Below are 20,970 nucleotides of genomic sequence, written 5' to 3'. Positions count from 1 at the left end.
CTGTGTCTGCATGGCTTACTTTTCCTGAAGAGGACTTTGCGGAGCAAAGTTAATTGTTGGATGTAAATACCCAGCCCTCAGACGAACTGTACAGTCTCCTTCCTATGATCTGTCACCAGTAGTTCAAATCCACCCTGAATCTGAGTCTTCTCCATTTTTACTCACTGTCATACTTTGCGATGTTTTTCTTTTTAAAATATGGTATTTTAAAAGATGCCAGGGTCTTATTGGAGTTTTTATGCTATTTTGGTAGCGCACCTGGAAAATAACTTCACGTGAAATAGAAAGAACATTTTACCACATGCCTGGTGTCCAATCTCGTGGGAGACAATGTAGGAGATCAGAATCTTTTTTTCTGTCAGTTGATCTTTTGGTTCCAACAACAATACTGATTCATCAAATATCATTAGTCCCCAGTTTTCCATTGCATGGTTGTCAAAACTAGGCAAGGCAATTATATCTAAGTGGATTTAAACGGAGGAGAATATAAAATAATATTTTCCAAAAAATGGGATTTTTTAAATATCTCAAAATGAAATCATAAAATTGCCAAAAAATACAAGAGAATATTTATAACCTGAAGGCAGAGAAAGCTTTTTAAAGACTAATACCAAAGACAAAAGCCAGCAAATAAATTATTTTGACTATGTTAAAATAAAATATTCTTGATAAAGGACTTGTATTCCAATATACAAAGAATGCTTATAACTCAGCAGTAAGGAAACAAACAACCCAACTACAAAATGGGCAAAAGATCTGAACATACACCTCACTAAAGAAGATATATAAATGGCAAATACACATATGAAAAGATGCTCAACATCAATTGTCATTAGAGAATTTTAAATTAAACAATGAGATACTACCACACACCTACTCGAATGGCTAAAATCCAAAACACTGGCAACACCAAATGCGGATGAGGATGTGGAGCAACAGGGACTCTCATTCATTGCTTGTGGGGATGCAAAATGGTACAGTCACTATAAGTTGACCATAAGATCTGACAATTACATTCCTTGGAATTAACCCAAATGACCTGAAATCTTATGCCCACCCAAAAACCTGCACACAAATGTCTATAGAAGCTCTATTCATAATTGCTAAAAGTTGGAAGCAACCAAGATGCCCTTAAATAGGCTAATACATAAACAAACTGTAGTACATCAATACAACAGAGTATTATTCAGTGATGAGAAATGATGGATCATGCTAGGAAAAGATATGGGAAATTTTAAGTGCATGTTGCTAAGTGAAAGAAGCTGGTCTGGGAAAGCTACACACTATGCAATTCCAACTATATGACATTCGGGAATAGGCAAAACTATAAAGATAATAGAAAGATTGGTGGTTGTCAGGGATTCAGGGGAAGCAGGGGAAGATAAATCGATGGAGCACAGGGGGTTTTTATGGCAGTGAAACTATTCTGTATGATACTGCAATTGTTGATACTGATCATTATACACTTGCCAAAACCCATATTGCTGTACAATGCAAAAACTCAGCCATAAGATAAACTAGGGAGGTTAGTTAACAATAATGTTTCAATACTGTAGCAAGTATACCATACTAATGCAAGATATTGACAACAGGAGAAAGGAGGGAGATGGAAGGAAAGAGAGAATATATGAGAACTCTATTTTTTACACAATCTTCCTGTAAACCTAAAACTGCTCTAAAAATAGTCTATTTATATTAAATACTTTAGCCAGGCATGGTGGCTCATGCGCATAATCTCAGCACTTTGGGAGGGTGAGGCGGGCGGATCACTTGAGATCAGGAGTTCAAGACCAGCCTGGTCAACATGGTAAAACCCTGTCTCTACTAAAAATAGAAAAATTAGCTGGGCATGGTGGTGCGCACCTGTAATCCCAGCTACTGGGGAGGCCGAGGCAGGAGAATCACTTGAACTTGGGGGACGGAGGTGTCAGTGAGGGGAGATTGCGCCACTGCACTCCAGGCTGGGTGATAGAGTCAGATGCCGTCTCAAAAAATGAATAAATAAAAATAAATATTTTAGTTCACCAAAATACACTATAAACAAATTTGAAAGGCAAAGAATAATGTAGGGAAAAATACTTAAAGCATATAACACAAACAATTAGACAACTTTTTAATATTTAAAGAACTCTGAGAAAACAGAGAAAAAACCAAACGTGAACAATGCACCAAAGAAATACTTCAAACAGCCAAAAATCTTATTCAAAATGGTCATCATTAATCATCAAAAATCAAAAATTAAAATGATTTATCTTTAAAATACATAGGAGTCTAATAATTAATATGTGTAGGTATAGGAAATTTGGCACATAGCCTACAGGTAAAGTGTCAACTGGCACAATAATAACCCAAACACCTAGCTCTATCAGTCACTATAATATTTTGATATTCAGTCCAACTTTTGACTTGAGAGTGAATTAAAATGATAGCAACATGAGAAAAAATACTGTTCTATATTAGGGATACATGAACACCGTTCATATAATCTTAGATTCTAAAGTTTAGAATTCATTGAGCAAGCTACAAGAAAATAAGCTAAAAGAACAACACAGAAGAAATAAACCAAATTGTTTTTCACCCAGCTCACTGACGGTAAGGGTATGGCATATGCGGGAAATACTGGTAGGCGAGGCATTTGTTTTGTTTTGTTTGTGACTCAGCAAAGAGTTAAAGCAACTAAGAAACATTAGTTATCTTTCTCCTAAAAACCCAGTAATAGAGGAACTCTTTATTTTAATCACCTATCAATAAAAATAAGGTTTTGATTGAGTGCCTCCTATGAGCGCTCATAGGGTAACATCAGTTGAGATGCTATGAAGATTACAAAGAAAGTATCAAATGTATCCCTGATGTCCAGGAATTAATAATCTGGTCAGAATCTAAGTGGAATTACTGAACTAATCGCATATATTTATTTCCTCCATCCCCCAAAAAGTTTGCTGTTGACCACCTGACTGCCATGGGTTCTAGAGACACAAAGAAAAAGACCCTTCAGATCCTAACTCCAAGATCTAATGAGGGAGATCATTAAAATACAATTGGTCAAGAGTTCAAATGGAGGAATACGCAGGATGCTGTGGAAGTATGAGAAAAGAAGTCAGGGAAGGCTTCCTGGATGAGGAGGCACTGAGTTGAGAAACAGAATTGAATTAAGCAGTGGATAGAAGGCATTTCAGGATGTGCAAACTGCATGTGTAAGAGCCTGGTGGAGACAAGAGGAAGGTGAACGCATAGGAGTGAGCAGAGACAGTGCTAGAGCATCCTTCCCACTCAGGAACTGCCAAAAGCCCTGAGAGGTTGGTAAGAGAAGCACCTTTAGAAAGACATGGTACTGACTTCGGACTTAACCCTCAGGGCAATGGGAGGTCACACAGAGGTTTTAAAGAGAACAGTAACATGATCAGATTTTCTCTGGAAAGATCCTTCTGGTTTCATATGAAGGATGGCTTGGAGGGAATATGGAGAAGCTATGAGAGTACAGCTGTGGTGGAGATGATGATGAAAACTAGGGAGAACCAAGGGGACAGTAAGAAGTGAATGGATGGATGGATGGATGTAGGGGATGATAAGGCGACTAATTAGATCGAGGGTGTGCTTCAAGGGAACAGGGTGTCAAGGATGACTCTGGACTTCTCATCTAAATAAATACAAATAGAACTTTTCTTGCCAAGACAAGGGGCATCTTGGGAGCTTCAAGCCCCAGAAATGCCAGGAGCTTAGTCTCCATGCCTGAGCTCCTGCTGCGTCCAAATCCCTGAATTATAGGTGTTACCTCCAGGATTTCTGTATGGGCCAAGGGTGGTTTCCATCCCTTCATTCCCCATTCCTCCTTAGCCAGAATGCTCAAGCTGCAGAGACCCTGACTTCCTGGGGTTCAGAAGGCTCAAGCTCCCAAATATTTACTCCCCACCTTCTTCCACTACCTGCCAGTATAGGCAGAGCATACTTTTTTCAAGTCTTCAACTAACGTGTCAGAGGAACAAAATACATTTACATGATACTTTCAATTTAGAGAGAAAAAACATTGAACAACTTTCTGAGCTGAGTGACTCATACAATTTTAAGGACATACCACATAGATCTATGAAAGGTTAAATATTTACGTATTTTCTTAAGGATCATATTATATTCACATATCATTCCAATTTTATACAATGAAAATTCACAGTTGGGACCACTAAGTCCTAATTCAGTGATTCACAGCTAATGGATATTTTAAAAAGTACAACTTAGTAAAGGGAACTGAAGTAACTTCTGAAAGCCCACTAGCTAAAGTGATCCAGACACAGCATTGCAAACTTGCAGTATGAGAGAAAACGCCTGAACACGAAAGAGAAAGCAGGGTCTAGAGGATGGGAGGCTTCCATTGAGTAGCCAGGAGAGACCTAAAAAGTCTGAGAGCTCCCCAGCAGCTGCTGAGCACATGGTTCTGTACAGAGAAAGAACCGGCGGGCCTCTGTGTGTTTCAGAAGGTATAAATGGTGACAGTGGATCCTTATGGGTTTGTCTGTGTATCTTGAGGCCTCAACCAAGGGCCCAAATAACAGGAAACCAAATGCACTGAAAGGAAAAGATTACCTCACCTGCTTTTGGAAGAGAGTAACTGATATTAAACAAATCCTCCAGAAAAGAGAAGGTGGGACCTGTGATGTTCAAAGCAAAGTCTATACTTCCATTTGCAATGGCATCTTTCCGGGCCCAGATACGTATCTAAATCAAAACAGTCAAGCAGTGATTAGGAAAACCAGTAGTGATTTTGTAAAGAGGTAGTCTGCTTGCTCCAATTCCCTGCTGCTGAGTCAAAGTCTTACCTTTTCAGAAGAAGCTACACAATAAAATGTTTGCATGCCTACATGTCCTGAGAAAACCTCTGAAGGCTGTTCACTAAGTTATGAACAGTGATTCCCCCGAAAGCGTATTTCAATCTTTGACAATCGCATGTACAATCTGGAATCATAAAACAACCCTTGGAATGTGTCGTACCACCATCTATTCCTACAGTAAGTGTAGATTCTATAGGCATTTTGTGCACTTTAGGCCCTTGCTTCCCATTTTAGGATATATTACTAATGATCCAAAACAGAATTGCACTGTGAGGGGAGGTTATATAGTATGGTACATATTAAGCATATTTAAATCATGCAAATTTAAAATGGTTTGGCAGTTACAACATTAATAGTCCTACTTTACTTTCAAAATTTGAAATAAGGTTAATTCTCCTAATTTAAAAAAGTTCATCAAATGTCTCATAATTTTAAAGCTGTCGAAGCAAGTAAATTATAATTCTTTTGTCATTCTATTGCAAAATGACACTTCCACTTTAGCAAGGAAAAGGAAATCTCTGCCATGTTTTGTCCGTTTTGTGCGACCACTCTATTGTTTGGGTAATTGGAGCTTATTTGTGTGATTTTGGTAAGTAATATCCTATTGTTTTAACATTAATTTTTACTGTAAATTGAAAGTACTGTAAACTCTACAAAAACAAAAGGTAAGCAATTTTTAATAGAATTGCCAGCATTAATGTTAAAGAACATGCATAAAACTTAAAGATCTTGGAATGAAAGTTACCAAGTGAGATAATTAAAATATTCGTCCTGTTGTGAATGCAGTTAATTTAAGAAAGAACGCTCTGCAAAACGTTAGAGAAAATGCTAAGGAAACGAAAGAATCACAGTATTTACAGATTTGTGCCCTCTAAGAACATATTCGTCTTACTGTGCTTTTATTTCTGCTTAAAAGTATTTCTAGAATTATGTAAATTCTGAACTACTTACATGTTTCTTATGTTTATTTTCATGCCACACATGAACCACACTTTCCATTTCACGAAATCTTTATCTGTTACTTAATGAGAAATTTGTAAACGGGTTGGACTCTATTCCAAGTGTTTATTTTTGTTCCTCTGCAGAGTGTGTAATGGACTCATTAACTTTGTAAAGCTGAGCTGTAGCCAAATGTTCACATTCCACTGATAGACTCATGCCAAACTTCAGTGTGCTGGCTAAGAACATGACTTTCTTAGGCATGCTGCATTTCCTTGTTGCTTCTATGGCAGCTGGCATCCTTTCCGGGGTGATCTTTCACCGATAAATAGATATCATCCCTCTACAAGAATTGCTGACTGTGTGGCAGCACTTACCACAACAAGGCACTTGAGATAATGGAAGCCGAGGAATCACCTTTGGTCTGTCATTACCTATGGGAGCCATGGGGCCCATTCCTCCTTGCCAAACTCAAAGCACATGCTTCCAAATCATGCCTGAGCAGATTTAACAATATGAGCCATGCACGTTTAACTTGGCCAGTGTTATATCTGTAGATGACAAGGATCTACTAGTAATTATTCAATAGGAAAATCAAACTGGAGCCAACAGCTTAGGAAGATAACAAGCTGTCATTTGCATCTAACACAGTATTATTAATTCATTAAGTAAGGAGGAGCTTTGGGAATTGCTCAGCCAACACAATATTATTAATTCATCACTAGGTTAGGAGTTGTAAAGGAGGAGTAGCTTTGAGTGATTCTCCCCTGATGAGGGACTTAGCTCACCCACAGCTTCCTTTTCTCCACATGTCAACGGTGCAAACCTGGAAGATCTCAGGCCCAGGAGAGTATGTTAGCGAGCTACAGGGCCTGATTTTTCTCAGTTCGATGAAGTCTATGTGTCTAGAAAGAACTGGGCCTAAGGCCCACTGTGATAGGGAGTGAACCAGTATATAAAGCACTGCCAGTATAACCTCCATATTTTCCTAAAGGATTATTATAAAGGGGGTAATTGGGTGAAAACCAGCTGTTTCAGGACAGAGTGCCAACTTTACACAACTCAGAAACAGCGTTGCATGCTCCAGAACTGAAGAATATGGCAGTTCAGCTTCTGGATAGGTATGCGGACAAGCGCGACTTTATTTTAAATGCTAATCCACTATGTAACTTCTGACTAACCTTAAGTCTAAGAGTGCCTCTAAATGTCTACTTAACGTGTTAACTCATTATGTAGAAACACCTATTCTAGTAAGTTTCCTTCAAAACCACCCTTGTTGTTCTGGAAATCATAGGCTGTGATGTGGCCAACTACACATTTCTTCCACAGCATGTATGCTTTTCCCCGAAGATACAAGCCCTGGGTCTGGGGAATTGCAGAGCAAAGATCTACTTGTCTTGCAGCCAGCCAAGACCTGCTTCTGTCTTTAAGTTCCCCTAATAAAACATCCCAAACCAACAAACTAGATTTGTCTGCCTCCTTCCTCAGTCTCTCAGCTGCTTCTGCATTTGGGGGTCGTTTTGTTATATGGCCCTTTTACAGAACAACAGGGATAATATTTTAACCTGCATGCACCATTTCAGCCATAGCAGTTGTTCTTGGCTGGTGTCTGTTTTGACTGGTTGATGCCCGGCCACGCTGGTTGCTAACTGTTTTGAATATCACCCAAGCTTCAAGACTCCATTAACCCTGGGCTAAGTACACATCACACACTAAACCCAAACATCAAGGTGCCAGTGCAGCAGTGCTCCCCATTCTCTCCTGTCTTCTGCAAAAGCAGAAACACATGGGGAAGAGGGGGCACAGACCTTGCCTTGAGGAGTGGGTTTAATATGGAGTCTTTCCATGAAAACCTATCCAAAGAATGGCAATAGGAAATGTTATGTCCCATTCTGCAAAGCCACACTAAGAACTTTTACAGGACTTGGGAGAGAGAACTAGGAATCGATTTGGGATATGCAGGCATAACCACTGGATGCAGAAAAGAATAGATGAATAATCTGCAGCCAGTACACTCTTCCTTACCTACAGAATCTTCCTCACTCACCTCCTTGCCCCTTTCTGTTCTGTTGACATGGTCATAGTCGCATATAACAAATGCAACTAAGTAAGTTGGCATGTGGGGCGTAGTGGAAAAGGTAGTAACAGTCCATTTGCTTCCATTCACATCTTCTTTTACAGACTGACCTAGAGAAATTTATTTTAGTTCAAATCACAGCAAATCTAAGCAATAACATGTCTTTGAAATAATTTGTCAAGTCAATTGTCACCCAGCTACTCCTTTCCAGCTATTCCTCATAGTCCAGCAGTTCAGATTTCTCCACCTACTCCTAAGCTATCCAAAACTACATTAGGAAAATCTCAGAACAGCATCTTGGGCCTGAATCAGCATTTCGAATAATATGGGCTTGAGGGCCAAATCCATGAGCACTATAAGCTTGGTCCCCAATCTGCCTCCTTTCTCTCCCACCTAATTCTATTGTTTTCTAGTCCAGCCAATTTCTCACAACACTTAATCTAGAGCTGCCCAGGCCCCATGGTAGGTCAACAAGGTACAATTCTACTACTCTCAGGTTTCAACTAAGACTTTAGTGGAAGCAATCTGGGGCCTTTAAAGCTGGAATCACAAACTGAAATGCCTACAAGGGCCAGGCACCTGAAGTGAAATGGGTTGGTGTACGCTAATAGGGAGTGGTGAGGATCATCTGAGAAGAGGCTGCAGGAGGCAGCCAACCTCCTGCTGGAGACAGCAAGACTTGTCGACCCAGGAACCTGCCTTTAGATGACAATTGTGGATGCTAAATTCCCTTTCAACTAAGGTCCTGAGACTTAAAGCCTCTTCTCAAATGTAACTGATCACTGCCACGTAAGAGCTGTAGGTCCAGTGTTGTTAGAACTTCTAAGTTTTCACATTTAAATTTTTATGTAAAATCTCTGGATATTTTAAAGTTGGAAACTGATTTAACAAAAAGAAAAAAAGGCACATGAGCCAAATGAAACACAGCTGTGCACCAGATTCAGTCTAAGCCCACCAGCTTATCACTAATGATCAACAGTTGAAGCCCAAACTAAGAGGCAGACAGACTGCCTATATATAAGAACAGTATAAAATCCGCAGCTTCTAATACAAAAGGAATCAGGATTTACCATCTCCAAGATGTGGATGCCGACACATACCCCAGGTGACTGCTCTACCTAATTATAGTAGACCGTAATTGTAACACACCATAATACACTGCCTGGAAAAGCTAGTGGTGTAAATGTGATTACAAAACTTATATAGACAGACAGCTAGATATAGACAGAAAGCATTACTTACCTAGCTTTGGCATGTTGGAAAGGGCCACATAACTTGGATGATGAATAATTGTAATATTAAAAGTTGCCTTCAGAGCTGGCTCATCAAAACAAGGGAAAACATACCTGGCAAATGTTGGTTCCAGCTGGGATGCTAACAGGGCCCTGAAATACATTTTGGGGAAATTTTTATTTATTTTTATCTCAACCCAGTGGAATAAAAAAAAATGTTGAGATGATGGTTTGTTAGACTGGTGTGTTAGAGGAAATTTCCTCTCATCTTCCTCACTGCCCACCCCATCACACCAACACACTCCAATTATCATGGCACCTTAGAATTCTCCTAAGACCTAAATACAAGCACACTCTTTACTTTTCAACCACAAAATAGTATTTGCTTTATTACGTCGTAAACCTTTAAAACCTTTTACAAACAGAATAGAAACAAATATAGCAAATATGCAACACCAGTCTTTTGAGAACCAGGTCTTTATAAAGCTAGGAGTACTTCTTTGAGAATGGTCCATTGCTTTCATCTTCCACTAAAGTAAAAGTCAGTGGAAGAATGTCTACATTTTTTTCTTTTTCTCACATGCCTCCTCTTCTTTCTAGCTAAAAACTTACAAAAAGTTTCATTTTGGACACCCTTGGGAGTAAACAATATGGGTACATGCTGATTGAACAAAACAACTTTCCATTATATATGGGTAAATGTATCAAACCCCTACTGATTGTTCCTCTATCTCCATGGCAAAATGCAAAGAGTGACATTATCCCACCACACAAAATACAAAGAGTGACATAATCCCACCACACACTGGTGACTCACAGGGAAAAACTTAGGGACAAGAATACCCTGAGCAGACAAGAAGATGTCAGGTATACCCTCTGCTACCACTGCCTGAGTCTGATGACAGCATAGGTCCCAGCAAACAACTTCCTTCTCAAAACACACACACACACACACACACACACACACAAACCCTGCAGTCTCATTATCCCATTTGTGAAGACTTGCTTACCTGGGAACCTGTCTTTAGATGACAACTGTGGATGCTAAATTCCTTTTTCAACTAAGGTCCTGAGACTTAAAGTCTCTGATACATTTGTTTTTGCATCAGGCCCAATTCTTGAATAAATAAAAGGTGAATTCAACAAAGATATCTCAAGAGTGTATGCCATCCATTACTTACCCTTGTGATCCCTCCTTCACCATCATAAGGCTGCTGCTCGCATAAAAATTCACACAGATTTAGGAAGGACACACAGGACAGTTGGCACATGCAAACCCCTCTCAGTCAGCTATTTTGAGGTGTCATAACCTCATTGTATTGACAAAAACAATAATTTATAGTAAGGCCTGTTTGGCTTATTTGCTCTTGCCCACATCATTATATGCTTACTTGCATAGACTGGACGGAGCCCTGTGGGCTCTGACATCAGCTACTTTCACTGCAAGACCGTACTCCACTCCATCTACTACCAACTGAGAAATCCTGGACAGTACATAATCTTGTTAAGTCCCAGTTTTTCCACCTAGAAAATAATGACCCTATTTACCTTGTACTGCTGTTTGAGCTTTTAAATTATTGGTAATTAAATTTACCAATAAATCCCCTTTGAATTCTCCTATATCCCTTCCAATCTCATAAATCATTCTTGATACAGATGAACTATAGAAGAATTCAAAGAGCGATAAGTTACAGGATGGAATGGAGGTTCGGAAATCACTAGTTTCAGATGCATCTTTAAATGTCCCAGGGTTAGGGAACGTGGGAATGGTTAATGGGTACCAAAAGAAAAACAGAAAGAATGAATAATAACTAGTATTTAATAGCACAACAGGGTGACTATAGTCAAAATAATTTAATTGTACTTTTAAAATTAACTAGAGTATAATTAGTTTGTCACATAAAGGATAAATGCTTAAGGGGATAGATACCCCATTCTCCATGATGTGATTATTATGCATTCCATGCCTACATCGAAGTATCTCATGTACCCCCACACACATATATAACTACTATTATACCTACAAAAATTAAAAATTGAAAAAAAATGTTCTAGGGGCTACAGCTGACCACAGGTTAAACATGAGTTATATTTGTCTCCCCAGTAAATTTGAAACTGCTAGAAATGAGAGGTTATGTATCTTTTTCTTCTGTATGAGTTGACAGAAATCTGGGTTCACAGCAATTGTATAAGTATCTGTTTAGCCAAGAGCTAATATAAAATAAAAGCAGCATGATATCAGCATATGCAAAAGAACATAAAGTACTTTGGCAGAGTTTGTTATACTGGCATTTGTTTTATGGTTTTAGTTACTGTCTGTAAGGGGATGGGACAAAGTAGAGAAAATTCAAGCCATTGACAATATAGTGGAAAGGACAGGCATGAACAGGAAATTCAGCCACCTGGGTTCTTGCTTGGAATCTGTAAAGGCTGTTGTATAACTTTGGGAAAGTTGCTTAATATACCACTTAAATTTTCTATAAAATGTAGATGATCTCTAAGGCCACTCAGAACCCTAAAACTGTGATTCTAAGAGAGATTAAGATATCCAGCAAGATGGAAAAAGAGCCCATGAGTCATCTAAAGTTGGGAGAAACAACCCCCTTCCAGGTTCATGCATGGCCTTCAGGAGGTCTTTGAGCCCTCTGAAATTATAGGATATTTCGTACAACTGGTGGCATATTAAAAAATATATGCTCATGTATTTTTTAAAAGCCAACAAATGCCTATTGTCTTTGTAACAGAAACTATAGGAGGTAAAGCTTGATCATACGTTCTCAGCTGCCATGACCTCACAAAGCTTATTGAATCTCAAAAAGGCTGCAAGGTGGGGAGCGGAGAGAAAATTAGACTCTTTAAGGAAGTGGGAAACTTTATTTTACAGATTCCAAAAGTGAACCTGGAGCGTAAAAGCAGGTGGAGATGCTAGCTTAAAGAGTCACCACTTTAGCAAATCAAACATCAAGCAAGCATCTTCCAATTCCATGATTCAGGTCTCCAAATAAGTAAAATAAAGTCTCTCAAATTTAATTCAACTATTTCCCTCCCTAGTTTGATGCAAACAAACAAAAAGTTAGGGGAAAATCCCTACAACACACAGTCTCTGGCTCTCAACCTTAACTGCAGAAGTCAGGTCTAACCAGCAGCACATATGATCTAATTATGCCACCTCTGGGAACCTCGCAGTGGTGTTTCCTTCCCTTTTCTCTGTGCTTTGGACTCAAGCAACCCTCTAAAGATATTCTAACCTCAGAAAATAGAACCATCCACCAGCCTCTCCTCCCTTCAAATCTCACTGAAACATGCTATTATGGTGTCCATTAAGTCTGTGTTTAGAATGGTCAGCTGGTGAGGGAGTTAATTTTGGAGAATTTGTCTCCTTGTGGGTCAGTATTGCAGAGCAAATTTACTGCCCTCTTGCCTAGAAAGAGAATCATGGACTCACTGTTTTCTCGTGCTGGAAGTGGATCACGGACTCACTGGTTTCTTTGTAGTCAAGAACCCCATGACACCCTTGGAGAATAAATCTACTACCACATTAAAAAAAATCTACTACATCCATTCAGTAAGCTATTTCATTCCAAATTATTTTATGAATTTTGTATGCCTACAGCTCCAGTTAACAGGTGCTGAATAGCATAGTTGGACAAGTGTTAAATAAAACTCTTAGGAAAGTTGTCCTCCCACACAGTTTTTTTTACACAATAACACACTCAGAAATCAAAATGTTTAGTAGAGCCAGATGTTACACTTACTGGACTGTGTAACATCCAGTGAACCACATCCATGTGGTTCAAGGGTTGGCTTATGAATCATGTTCGTTTATTACTCGTGTAATAGAATCTGAAAACTGAAGTTTTCACCAGGCAACAAAACATAATAGATGTAAAATTCCACAGAAAGGTGCCAAAAGATGTTATGAAGATTTTCAAAATAAATGGCCTTGAGAACCTGGGTTTTCCTGTTGGGCTTCTCAGCTACATGAGCGCCACAGAAGAAGGGTCAGAGAATGGAGACAAAAGAGATCATAGAAGATATCTCTTGATGGATGGGAGGGGTAAGCATTATTTTGCCAAGCTTTCCATGCTCTCAGGGAGTTGGGAGGAGGGGCAACCTTCTAACTGGGCTTGGAGGAGAGAATCCCTCAGAGAGCAGTGAAAGTGTTTCCTCAGGCTGAGAGGCTTAGAAGCCCAACTTACTTTTGAGAAAGATGAAGTTGACAGTATGGCCAAGGTCTAACTCCTACCAGGTGGGGATCTAAAAGGCATGAGAATGGCTGACTTCTTTGGAGTGCTGCTGCCCTGGGACTCATGCCAGTCTCAGGCCAGGGATGCATGAGTGTTCCTTGCAAGAGCTGTGTCCCCTACCACACAAAGTGAGCCAGTATGGGGACTGTCTTGGGTTAGTCCAATAGAGCCACCTGGAGGAGTCTGGAGGAGCTTTGAGATATGCTGCTCGGTGTCTATGGGCTAAGGAAGAAGTCATGATGACTATCAGAACAAAGAAATAGGAGAAGTTGCTGAGTCAAGGAAATTGTAGAAAAAAAAGAGGGAAAACAATGAATAATCCAGGAAAATGACATCTCAAGGGGAAAATGCATCTGTAAGACCAGAATGAGAAAAAATGACAACAGTGCCAGCTCAAGTAAGAAGTCCTATGCATCACCTCTCCCTGTCACCCCAGCCCCATGGACCCCCATGGAATCAAAATAGCAGCTATCAAGACAGGCAAAGAACAGTAGAAACATGAGGTAAAGAAAAGAAGAAGGACTACCACCCTCTACCTTACTGCAGACTTCCATCCTAAAAACCAGCCCAAGAGTAGAGAGTGGAGAATGGGAGAAAATGGAGGTGGAGGAGAAGGAGGTTTAACAGTAAATTTAAGTTTGAAGGTTTGAATATTACACAGAACTAGATTTTCTAATTTTCACATCTAACTTATTTGTGACTTAGCTACTGTAGATCACCTGTCACCTAAGAATAAGCAGGAACTTATAGGCTGCTGGTGTCCTCATGCAGAGCAGAAAAGTTACCCCATGGACTAAATTTCCCACTGTAAAACGACAACAGAAAAACAAAGTTGTGTTTTTACTATTCTATAAGCTGTGCTTTTTCAATATGCTAGCTATACCCATTTTCAAAAGACACAGGATCTGAATCTTTGCTGTGCAAAACCATCTCCCAGAGAGAACTGCTCAGCCACAAGAAATATGTGGGTTTGACACTTTTATAGGATAATGAAATGACATTTTCCTCTGTGATATCAGCATCATGTGTCTGGCACTTGAGGTCTCCAACCTTGTTTTGAGACTTACAAATTCTTTTCCTAATACTGCTCAAATTTCTCTCTTGTATGTCATACCCTAATCACCATGCCAGATTTCCTAGCATAAACTGCAACTGCAAGGAAGTCTTTCTATTCTCTGTTCACTCTGTCTATACCTGCACAAATTTATTGATTTTAATCATGCTGCTTTCACCTTTATTTGGCACCACAAAATATCCTAATTTTCACCAACTATTTCACACTTTCCTTATTTGATCTTGATCTTTCTATTTTCATTTCTTTAAATATCTTTCAGTTCCTTCTTTTCTTTAATCAAGGGAATGCTAGACTCAAAAATGCAAGAAGTATTCTGGAAATCTTTGAACAAAAATGGGATTATATGAGTTATCTTACTAAATTTCAAAAGTGAAGAGACCTTAAAGAGTCCCACCATCTTAATTTACAGATGTGAAAACTGACTCCCCACGAGTTTATGCAACTGATTAGACAGCCAGCAAGCGCACAGTGGTACCAGAATCAAGGCTCCAGCTCCCAAGCCTGGGGTCCTTTCCAATGCATTGCCTGCTTTGAAGTACATAATGTAATAATACTAAAACTAAACTAAACTAAGATGTCATGAAGATGACTAGAGATTAACTTTATAATTAATAGCATTCCCAAATCTAAAGATAATGAGACTTCTGTTTGCCACCACAAGGGAGTAACATAGGCTCAAATCAGCCTTCTGCTGAAAACAGTTTTAAAACCTGACAAAATATATAAAACAACTATTTCAGACATAAGATAACCAGAAGCACAGGACTGTGATCCTCAAGAGAAGAGAAACAAACAAGGCAAAGGCTCCAATTACCCTGTTTTTCTGCCTTGAAGCAGTTTCTAAACTGCAGCACAGGAAACAGAAACTGAAACAATTCAGTAGTCTCACTGAGTTGAAGAGACAGACATTAGAGTTCAGGGACACCTAGACAGCTAGAATTTGCAGAGTAGAGTATAAGAGAAGAGGTAACTATGCAGAGAAAGACTTCCAGAAATCTACATAGGATTCCCCTCAAATCTTTGGTCAAATATTAATCATCATGAGGTCAGGCAAAGAGAAGCTGTTGGGGAAAGAATACGTACCAGGGAAGGGTAAGCTGAACACTTCCCAGAGTTCACATACTGTTTGGAGTTGGTGGAATTTTCTCAAGCCAGAGTATTGAAATCTTCAGAATATATAGATTATTCAACAGAGGGAGTCCAGATGGGTGATGCCTGAGTAGTGACCTAAAGTAGCCCTAGAGTAAAGTCTTCTTGAGAGTCATTCTCAAAGAGCTTAAAAACACGGCTCAAGAGAATCAAACAAGGATCAACAGGATCACCAAGTAACTTCAGTTACTATACAAAAGGGCCAGCATTCTCTAAGCAATATAACCAAATCCAGCATTCAACAACATAAAAGTTTAAATGTCAGGCATTCGATAAAAAATGAGAAAATACCCAAACATTTGGAAAGCAAATAATGCAGTTCTAATAACACAGGAGTCAAAGATGAAATCAAAATGGAAATTAGAAAGTATTCTGAACTACCAAAAAAAAAAAAAGAAACAACATAACATCATTTGTGGCATGGCATTAAAGCAATAGTTAGGGGGGAAATTTATCATATTAAATGCCTATATGAGAAATAAAAGGGTATTAAAGTAATGAGTTTGTGTCAACCATAATACAGAACAAGTAAAAATAAAGGCCAAAGTAAGAAGAAAGGGGATAATAAAGATCAAAATATAAATCATTGAAATAAAAAACAGCAAATCAATAGAGAAAATCAATGAAGCCAAAAACTGATTCTACAAGAAGATTAGTAAAATAGATACATCTTGACACAAGTCCTACAACAGCACTGTCAGGTAGTGCAGAGCTGATCAGATGCACTTACTCTCATCTAACCAAAAAGTAGGAGCCAATGCCATTACCTGGGTTGTTGCTACCTGGTGAAGCTCAACAGTATCCTGAGCACCAGAGAGGAGGTTGGCAGAGGAACTGAATCAAAGAGGTTGTGAAGGATATAGGGGTGGCAGAAGTGGCACCGAAGAGACCCCTCTATATCCCTGGAGGCTGTAGCCGTTAGTCACTGGGAGCCACTGCTCTGTTTCAGATTGAAGAACGACTTAGCTGGTGCAGTGATCAGTCATGGTGGGTCAAAAATGAAGGATAGCCAAAGCAAAACAAACATCAAAATCCAAATAATAAAAGGACATCTGGAATCATTAGTCAACATTTTTGGCAGCAAGGCGATGCAAACAAAAGCAAAAGTAGTAATAGATAAATGTGTTTTTTAAAAAAGCAAATTACAATTCAGAACGCAGAATTGATTTATCACCAATTGAGAAAACCTTTTACAAAGAGTCAACAACAAGTTCAATGTCCCAAGTGCAAGTAGACAACTGGAGGAAGGAAAATTTTAATATAGTGTGTGATGACTTGAAAAATGATAAGAAACGTCCTATCCCCAATTCTACTTGCACATTTGATGATGACTTTCAATGTTATTCTGAAGTTATGGAAAACATTAAAAAGGCAGGTTTTCAAAAACCAACACCTATTCAGTCACAGACATGGCCAATTGCTCTGCAAGGAAAAGATCTGAGAGTGGTATCCCAAACTAGGACAGGAAAGACATTATGCTATTTAATGCCTGGATATATTCATCTGGACTTCCAACACATAGAGGAAAAAGGAATAGACCTGCATGTTAGTCCTTATGCCTACTCAGGAGCTAACTCTTTAAGTGGAAGCTGAGTGATGCAGTAAAAGTTTAGAAGTATTTGTGTATATGGTGGTGGAGATGGAGACAAAGAAATAGAAGACCTTAGGAAAGGTGTTGATATCATAATTGCAACTCCCAAAAGACTGAATGATCTGCAAATGAATAACTTTGTCAGCCTGCGAAGCATAACCTACTTGATTTTAGATGAAGCAGACAAGATGCTGGACATGGGGTTTGAACCCAAGACAATGAAGATTTTGTTAGATGTGCACCCAGATAGGCAGAATATTATGACCAGGCAACTTGGTCATATTCAATTCATCGATTCATACAATCTTATTTGAAAGAGCCCATGCTTGTCTGTGCTGGTACACTGGATCTGGTTGCCATAAGTTTAGTGAAGCAAATACAATGATCACCACAGAGGAAGAAAAATGAATTTATATCTAAAGTTTTCTAGACAGTATTTCACCCAGAGACAAAGTGATTGTCTTCATTTCCCAAAAGGCAGTTGCAGATCATTTATCAAGTGACCTAATACTTGGAAATATATCAGTAGAGTCTCTGCATGGTGATAGAGAACAGAGAGATTGGTTGGGAGAGAGCATTGGAGAATTTTAAAATAGGTCAAGTGAACATTAATTGCTACTGACATAGCCTCCTGAGGTCTTGATGTCCATGATATTACAGATATATATAATTACAATTTTCCATGGAACACTGAAGAATATGTACACTAAATAGGGTGCACAGGAAGAGCCGGAAGGAGTGGAGTGTCAGTTACACCTGTGACTAGAAATGATTTGAGGGTTGCCACCCAATTGATTTATATTTTAGAAACAGCAAACCAGAATGTTCCAAAGGAGTTAGCATCAATGGCTGAGAGACACGAGGCACATCAACAACTAAAAAGGAAATGGGAAGACTTCAAGGAAGGCCCAAGAAGTTTTATTAAGATCTTTTGTTGAAAAGTGTTACTAGCTTACCAGATGTAAAACTTTAATAACACATATACCTTCAAATGCCTGCTTTCTTAAACTAGGCTTCATTAGTGTTTATACTGCAATTGGTATTACCTCTAAGAGTTTTTAACATAATAAATTGTTAGGTGTTACTCTTTTACTACTACCTAAAGTCTAGTGAATGTATCTTTAGAGTTGGTAGGTGTATAGATTGGTATAACCTCCTATGAACAACTTGGTAATGTATAAATTACAAATACATAGGCCTTTTGATCTGGCAATTTCTTTTCTATGAATGCATTCTATAAGTATGTCTAAAATATTTGTATATCAAAAGACTAACTGAAATGTCTAGAAAGGGACTAGATGAAGTGTTAAAAGCAAAGAACTTTCTACTATGATGGTGGACTGAGTTAAAACAGGAAACTTTACCTCCTACTTCAAACTCAACAGAAATGCTAGATGAAGTATTTTTGAAAAAGGTGTTCCCAAAGCTGGGTTATGAATGGGGGCTTATTATATTCTGTATATGTTTAAAGAATTTTCCATAATAAAAAGTCCATATTTACCAGCCTGAAAAAAGATAAATCTCAAGGCAGACCAAATAAAATTATTGAATATTAGAAGCAGAAGAAACCTATGAAAACTGAAGAAACTGGTTAGACAACTAGTAAGTGTTAGAGTGATACTAGATAAGGGCTCCAGCTCCCAAAGAGAGAAGACACAAATTTCCAATATCAGGAATAAAAGAGGTGATGTCACTACAGAGTTTATAGATGTTTAAAATAATAAGGAAATATTTTGAACAATTTTGTACTTATACATTTGGCAACTTTGATTAAATGGATGAGTTCCTAGAAAGAGACAAACTACCTTAGTATACTAATGAAGAAATAGATAACCTAAATAGCCCTGTATCTATTAAATAAATTTAACTTATAGTTAAGGACCATCCCACAAAGAATTTCCAGGCCCAGGTAGCCTCATGCGTTACATTCAATCAGATGGTTAAGGAAGAAATATTACCAATTTTATATAAATCCTTTCTGAAAATCAAGGAAAAGGGAGTACTTCTGAATGCAATATTTGAAGCCAGTGTTACTTTGACATCAAAATCGGACAAATACATTGCAAGAAAACTACAACTACAAGTCAATAAGTCTCATGAACATAGAGCAAAAATTCTAAGCAAAATTTTAGCAAATCAAATCTAATAATATATAAAAAGGCTAATGCATCAAGAGCAACTGGAATTTATTTCAAGAATTCAAGGTAGACTGGGTGCAGTGGCTCATGCCTGTAATTCCAACACTTTGGGAGGCCAAGGGAGATGGATTGCTTGAGCTCAGGAGTTTGAGACCAGCCAGGGCAACATGGCAAAACCCTATCCCTACTAAAAATACAAAAAATTAGGTAGGCATGGCAGCATGTGCCTGTAGTCTCAGCTACTCAGGAGGCCGAGGTAGGAGAATCACCTGAGCCCTGGAAGTCAAGGCTGCAGTGAGCTGTGATTGCACCACCGCACTCCAGCCTGGGTACCAGAAGTGAGACACTGAAAAAAAAAAAAAATGGAAGGCTAGTTTATCATTAGAAAATCAAATTAATTTACCATATTAACAAATTAAGTAATAAAAACTATATAATTATCTCAAAAGATGCAGAATACACATTTGAAAAAATATGACATCCATTCCTGATCACAGCTCTCAGAAAATTATAAATAAAAGGAAATGTTCTCAACATGATGAGATGAAAAGAATCTACCAAAAAAAAAAAAACCTTACAGGAAAAATCATAATTAATAATTAATGGTGGAAGACTGAATGTTTTCACCCTACAATAAGAAATGAGACTAGAATATATTTAATCACTTTTTCTATTCAACACTGTATTAGAGGCTCTAGACATTGAAATAAGGCAAGAAAAATAAATAAAAGGCATCAAAACTAAATAGAAGTAAAACTGTCTTTATTCAAGACAGTATGACAACATACATAGAGAATTTAATGGAAAATTAAAAGCTTTTTTTAAAATAAAAAGATGCTAAATGAAGAAGTGATTTAGCAAAGTTGTAGCATACAAGATCAATAAGCAAAAATTAATTAGCAACAAACAATTAGAAATTGGAATTTTAAAAAATATCATTAACAATAGATATTTAAAATATAAAATATCTAGGAATGAATCTGACAAAATATGTGCAAGATATATACAGTAAAAAATATAAAACCTAAATTCATAAAATAGTTATGAACCTATTTTTCAGTTGTGGTTTGTCTTTGTATTCTTTTAATAGTGTCTTTCAAAGAGCAGAAGATTTACATTTTAGTGAAGCTCAGTTTATCAATGTTTGCTTATATATATCAAGCTTTTGATGTTGTATCTATGAAAACATTGTCTATCCCAAGCTCATGCAAATTTTCATCTGAATTAATAAAAATACTTGAATTTACAACTGAATTCATAAAAAGACTTATTCATGAATATTCCTGGAAACTTTATTTGTAACAGCTCAAAACTGAGTAAAGAAGACCTAAATAAGTAGAGAGATATACCATATTTATGGGTTAGAAGATTCAATATTTTTAACATTTGAATTCTCCTCAAATTTTTCTATAGAGTCAACATAATCTCAGTCAAGATCCCAGCAGGTGCTTTTTTTTCTTTATTTAATAGATATTAACAAGCTAATTCTAAAATTAATATGGAAATGCAAAGGACCTAGAATATCATAAATAACTGGAAAAAAGTTGGTAGATGAATAACACCTAGTTTCAAGATTTATTATAAAGCTACAGTAATCAAGACAATACAGAATTGGCATAAAAATACACAAATAGATCAATAGAACAGGCTAGACAATCAAAAAATATACCATATATATATGAAAAACTGACTTTTTTTA

General features: G+C 37.8%; 1 protein-coding gene and 1 pseudogene across 2 annotated transcripts in view; one reads left to right on the top strand and one right to left on the bottom strand.

The window, feature by feature from the left end:
* Window positions 1-20,970, bottom strand: part of LVRN (laeverin) — a 73,752-nt gene that overhangs the window by 37,105 nt on the left and 15,677 nt on the right. For both annotated transcript variants that reach the window (XM_001086413.5, XM_078005112.1), the window contains exons 2-5: window positions 9,082-9,224; window positions 7,810-7,949; window positions 4,584-4,710; window positions 306-460 (exon numbers count right to left, since the gene is read on the bottom strand). In XM_001086413.5, coding sequence (XP_001086413.1) covers window positions 306-460; window positions 4,584-4,710; window positions 7,810-7,949; window positions 9,082-9,224 — 565 coding nt within the window. The remainder of the gene's footprint in view (window positions 1-305; window positions 461-4,583; window positions 4,711-7,809; window positions 7,950-9,081; window positions 9,225-20,970) is intronic.
* LOC144341352 (putative ATP-dependent RNA helicase DDX43 pseudogene) lies at window positions 15,434-18,058 on the top strand (annotated as a pseudogene).

The sequence above is a fragment of the Macaca mulatta genome, chromosome 6, assembly GCF_049350105.2.
Source record: "Macaca mulatta isolate MMU2019108-1 chromosome 6, T2T-MMU8v2.0, whole genome shotgun sequence".
Taxonomy (NCBI): Eukaryota; Metazoa; Chordata; class Mammalia; order Primates; family Cercopithecidae; genus Macaca; species Macaca mulatta.
This window is presented reverse-complemented; position numbering and strand designations above follow the sequence as displayed.